Consider the following 5,728-nt stretch of genomic DNA (forward strand, 5'->3'; position numbering starts at 1 on the left):
GATTGATGGGTATCATAGGTTGTGTCTGAATAAAGTCCGCAAGAAAATAATCACACTTGTGTATGATTAGATACCTTGTAGAATCACTGCACCAGCATCCGAAGATAGAACATGTCAAGACCCTGACAGAACAGCCCGAAGGAAAGGAAAATTATTGTCCAACGTCAACAGCCATCCAGATTGCAGCTGGCTAGCGCATATGTTCTGAAGAAATAGCAAATCTGCGGAATGCAGCAGCCCAAGCTGTGAATAGATGAGAAAAGCGCAAGCAGGGAGAACATACATACATACATAACACAGTAGATAGACATCACTAAATATAGCCAACAGGATGATTACGTCTGTAGTTGAAAAGAGTCTCATCTCCAGTTACTAAGACTCTGACTTTAATTAATAGTTCAACAGACTACCCACCGTTGCGAAACAGACATGAAAGGGTATGCAACTGCATCTTAAGGCGACATAGGTACGACATGTTTTAACTCAAGACTCCAGTAGAACAAAGACATGTTTTAACTCCAGACTCCGGAAGAAAAAGGAGCATCTCAGCTCCTTCCTCTGACACATACACACCAAAACGAATGACCATGGTGGTTTTACTCATCAGATGCCTTCGGGGAGTTCTCAGGTGTCTTCAGCGCGTCCGGAGCCTTCTTTGCCTTGTGCGTCTCCACCGCAGCTTTGAAATCTTCCCTGATGCCAGTGTCCTTGAACTTGAGAGCAAATGTAGTGAGCGCGCTTGGCGTTTCACCAATGCTGTTGATACAAGCAAATGTCACGCCCTTCTTGTCCATGTCCTTCAGCGTCATGTCGTCGTAGAGGCTTGCATTCAGGATCAGCCGATAGTTACCCTTGGCCCTCATCACGAGCCGAGATCTCTCACCACCAGATACTGGGATGTTCAGTTTAAGTTCACCCCTTCCTCTTTCTTTCCAGCCCCCATCGAGGTACTCGTATATTGCAGAGTCAGCAGTAAATACAGCCTGTTCGTTCTCTTCACCTGTCTCAACTGGGCCCTCTGGCATAGCAAATTTCTTTGGTGCATCTGCTGCAGTGGCCAGCGCTGGGGCAGAACTTCCATTGTTCATGGCACCAATGTTGAAAGAAGGGAATGATGAGCAATCACTCTTTAGGCCAAACAGGGGAGCATCTGAGCTTTCTTTAGAACCTGAGCCAAATGAGAATGATGAGACTGAAAATCCTGTTCCAGCCAGTCCTGTGAAAGCATTTTGGCCACTTGAAAGATTCTTAAATGAGAAAAGAGGTGCCGGCTTATCGCCATCCTTCTGCTCAGGTGATCCGTCCTTGGTCCCTGATTCAGCTTCATCTTTCTTCTCAGCATCATCCTTGACGATTTTATCTTCAACTCCAGCTTCATCTGCTGCTTTCTTCTCTTCAGCATCTCCATCTTTTGTTACGCTCTCGATTCCAGATGTCTTGCCGTTATCTTCCTTGGGTTCTCCAACAACCACCTTGCCCTCAACAGTTCCATCCACTGTGTCTTCTTCCTTGCCATCTGACTCTTTCAGGGCCGCTTCAACCTTTTGAATCTCTGCTACCTCAGTAGAACCTGTATTCTTGTCCTCTGTGGATAACGCATCTTTCCCAGTGCCATTGCTGCCCTCATCAACTTTCTCACTTGTGCAACTGTCTTCTACATTTGCCGTCATGACATCAGAAGGTGGAGGCACCGAGACAGGGATACTTGCTTGAACACTAGAATCACTGGGGGTGAATCTAAGTGCAGAGAAAGGATTGGTAGAAGGAGCTGGCGCTGGCTGCTGGCGCCGTACCTTTACAATCCTCCGGGTCGCCATCACTTCCTCACTAGCCTTCTTAAATGTTCCTGTCTCTTCATCCCCTGAGTCATCATCAGGCTCAGGATGGTCCTTGTTGATTTGTTTATCTGCAACCCTCTTCCTAGAAGATTGAGCATGTTCCTCATCCGCCATCTTACAAGTTTTGGGTACCTGGAAACAAATAAAAAATCATAATTAGAAACTAAATAACAGCAATAGTTTGCACAAGTAACCATGCAACATCAGACAATAGCAGTTTAAACACTGCATCAACCCCATCTAAAGAGTAAAGTTAAAATAAGCAAGGAAGTTGAAAGGTGCTTACTGTTATACATGAGGAAAAACTTAAGGCTAAAGAGTGTATCTGGGAGGAGGAAGGGATATGCCTGTTGTGCAATATAATTATGATTCCTAGTTTCCAAATTTCACATACCAAGGAAATAGGGTGCCCTATAAAAACACAGCCAAGGCAAGCTAGCCGAAAGTCCAACAATGAATGAGTAGCCTCATATCGTGCATTATGGCAATTGCACATGTGAATAGACGAAACAAACATAAAAACAATTTCCCAACACTTCACCTGGCATTTCTAACTAAAAAATGACACAAGATTTATAAAGGGAAACATATGCCGCCTACATAACAACATATCAAATGGTAAGGTTTGCATTAGGCGGGAAACAAATTCCTACAATGCAGTATTTGCACAGTATAAAGTTGTAGGTCAAATTACTATATTTCATTGACGTATATAGGATATATGGACCAGGTCAAACACTACAGAAGCACAAAGAAAGAAAAAAAACTCCCTCCGGTTCAAAATAATTGCCCAAAAATGGTCATGTTGAGCAGACATAAATCTAGAAGAACTAAAGCACAGGCCAAATACTTCCAACTTATGAAAATCCTGCAAGAAATTTCTGCTAGAACCGACATGAAGTATGCAAGAACAAGCATAAAATACATAAACAGCTAATACTTGAAAATTAACAGCAGGATGGGTCACTGAATGAGAATTTTTCTCTGATAAAGTGTGTACCCATGAACCCATACGAGTATAACTAGCCATAAGCCCATAATGCAACCTACATATCCCAGTTTCGTTTTTCCTGTGAGAAACTAGGAATGGATGAACCAAATGGTAATATTGTGCATTACAGCACTTGTACATTTGACTAGACGAAATAAACATAAAAAACAATTTACCAACACTTCACCTGGCATTTGTAACTAAAGACAACACAAGATTTATGAAGGGAAAACATATGCTGCCTAACATAACAACATATCAAATGGTAAGGTTTGTGTTAGCGCCTTGGCGAGAAACAAATTCCTGCAATGCAGTTCTTGCACAATATGAAGTTGTAGGTCAAATTACTATACTTCATTGACCTATAATATAAGATATATGGGCCAGGTCGAAGACTACAGAAGCACAACCAAGACAAAAGATATCATGCTGAGAAGACATAAATCTAGAGGAACTAAAGCACAAAGGCCACATACTCCAGGCATCAACTTATGAAAATCCTGCAAAAAAATTCTGCTGGAACCGAGAGGAAGTATGGGAGAATGAGCATAACATACATAACCAGCTAATACTTCAAAACTAACAGCTAGATGGGGCACTGAATGAGAAATTTTCTCTGATAAAGTGTGTACCCATGAACCCGTATGAATACAACTAGCCATAACGGAACCTAGGTATCCCGGTTTCGTTTTTCCTGTGAGAGACTAGGAATGCATAAACCAAAGACAGATCTTCCCGGTACAAGCGTCACCTACTCGACGCGTCACCCACCCATTTCCGCCTCTAACGACCAAACCCTAGCTTGACAGATGGAGCGTGCGGTCCTCGCTCGCTGAGCGAGAAAGGGGAAGAAAGAGAGGGTAAACGTAGCACCTTGTCCGGGAAGACGAAGACGGCGTCGACCACCGAAACCGGCCGGATCAGGACGGCGGCGGACCTCCTGCCGGGGAGCTGCGACGACGACTTGGCGAGCTGCGCGACGGAGGACGGCGAAGAGCTCGGACGGAGTAGCGGAAGGCGGAGGAAGCCGACGAGCGGGCGCGGATGCGTCGCCGGGGGAGGAGCAGCGCCAAGAAAACCTAGGGAGGAGCAGCGGGCGACGAAGGCGTGAGGCGATTGGCGTCGGCGGCGCCTCGATTTTGCTCGTCCGGGAAACCCTTTGTGGTTTCTATCTGGCTGAGGACACTGTGATGGGCCTTAATAGGCCGAAAAGGCTGGGAGACGAAATAACGACGGATAAATGGCCAATCCCTATCCGCCTTAATAGGCCAAAAAGGCTGAAATGGACAGATGATTGGGCCGGCCAATTAAACGTTAAGTGTAGTCGGTTTTCGTCGGACTTCTTTGGATGTCTTCGGGTTTATGAGATTTTAGTTTTATCCGGCTTTCTGGTTTTGCCGGTCAGTTTTTACGAACATTTTTTAATTTGAATTTTTATATTTTTTAGATTTGAAGATTTTTTTGAAATGGACTTTTTTCAGGTCAGAACTTTTGTGGGGATTTTTTTTAAAAAAAAATTAATTGTTTCTAAATCTAAACATAAAGGAAAAAAGAAAAAAAGAGAAACAATGCCCTTTTATTGGGCCACATTTGGAGCGGGCTAGAATAAAGAGCTTCAGGCGGGAGGTTCGCTCGCTCTCGTGTCAAGCGGAGAATAGGAGTTCCCCAGATAATGGGCCAACAAATTAGAAAGATAGAAACATATAAGGAAGATCATTTTATCTCGGATGTGGGAACAAAGATCATTTAGAAAGTTTTTATTTTTTCCGTGTTTTATCTCTCTGTTTTCTTCACAATTCAGACATGATCGTGTGAACTTATTTCCATCATCTTTAACCATTGCCCTTACCGGATAATGATGCTAATTTTCAAAAACCGAGGACCAAGGTTAGTCCAAAAAATTCAATTGCACTACCTTGCAGTATCCATGCAAGTTCATCACTTGCTCATGTCAACTTGATTATGTTTATCAAATTAGTTGCAAATTACTATTCATATCACTCCTCCATTGCAAAGCAAATAATTACTTTCTGATTTAGGAATATGATTATGTGGTGGGCACTGTTCAAAAACTAGGCCGATGCAACGATTACTAGGCCGATTAATCGCTACTAGGGGCTTGACCTTATCGATTACCATTAATCTCTTGTGTTAATCATTTAGCCTGATTAATCAGTCCGAAAGTCCGATTACTAGGTATTTTCCCGATTAACTACCACACTTGCTCAAAAAAGTTACAATATTTTCAATGCATATCCCTAATACAAGCGCTACCCCTCCCCAATAAAGTAGATTTTGCGAAGCTCCCGCTTGATTTTAGCCTCCAATAGCTTCATTTCCACTGTTGCCAAAAAGTTTCTTGCGCTCCCAGACCAGTTATTCATAGTTTTCTAGACCTCAGATTACAGGAGCTCGATCACCATGAGGAGCTCATCTAGGAACTGGAGGATGACTTCAATAGGTTAGGTGGTTGAGGTGTAAGAGGGGTCGTACCCTAGGTAGGTGGTGGGAGAATATAAACTTCAGAGGTGAGAGGAGAAGAAGTGGAAGGAAGAAACGCGGCTTCGGCCAGTGGATCCTGATTCGCTCCTGACCTTAAAGATTAGGTCATGCAGGAGAAGCGTACAAGTTTTTCTAGGATTTTAGGCTTTAGAGAAGTAGGGAGAGACATATAGAGGCTCATATATTATTATTTTTCTTATACAAATTGTTTTAAGTGCTAATTTGTGTAGGTTGCACCGATTAATAGCCGACCGATTAAATCAGTTAATCGTCCGAATTCCGATTAATCGCTACTCCCAAGCCGGCCAAGCAGTTAACGATTACCGATTTTCTTAACATTGGTGGTGGGCCATGGAACCACGGTATGTGTTTGCTGGAGGTTCCATTGCAACTGGGT

At 43.2% G+C, this 5,728-nt stretch overlaps 1 protein-coding gene across 1 annotated transcript; it reads right to left on the reverse strand.

Annotated features, from left to right (window-relative positions):
• Window positions 1–318: 318 nt before the first annotated feature.
• On the reverse strand, window positions 319–3,995 carry LOC127311575 (nuclear pore complex protein NUP50B). Its single transcript, XM_051342016.2, has 2 exons — window positions 3,703–3,995; window positions 319–1,970 (listed from the first exon to the last, which is right to left on the reverse strand). The coding sequence occupies exon 2, from the start codon at window positions 1,950–1,952 to the stop codon at window positions 597–599; it is 1,356 nt and encodes a 451-aa protein (XP_051197976.1). The 5' UTR covers window positions 1,953–1,970; window positions 3,703–3,995; the 3' UTR covers window positions 319–596.
• Between the last annotated feature and the right edge of the window lie 1,733 nt (window positions 3,996–5,728).

Source organism: Lolium perenne, chromosome 1 (assembly GCF_019359855.2).
Source record: "Lolium perenne isolate Kyuss_39 chromosome 1, Kyuss_2.0, whole genome shotgun sequence".
Classification (NCBI taxonomy): Eukaryota; Viridiplantae; Streptophyta; class Magnoliopsida; order Poales; family Poaceae; genus Lolium; species Lolium perenne.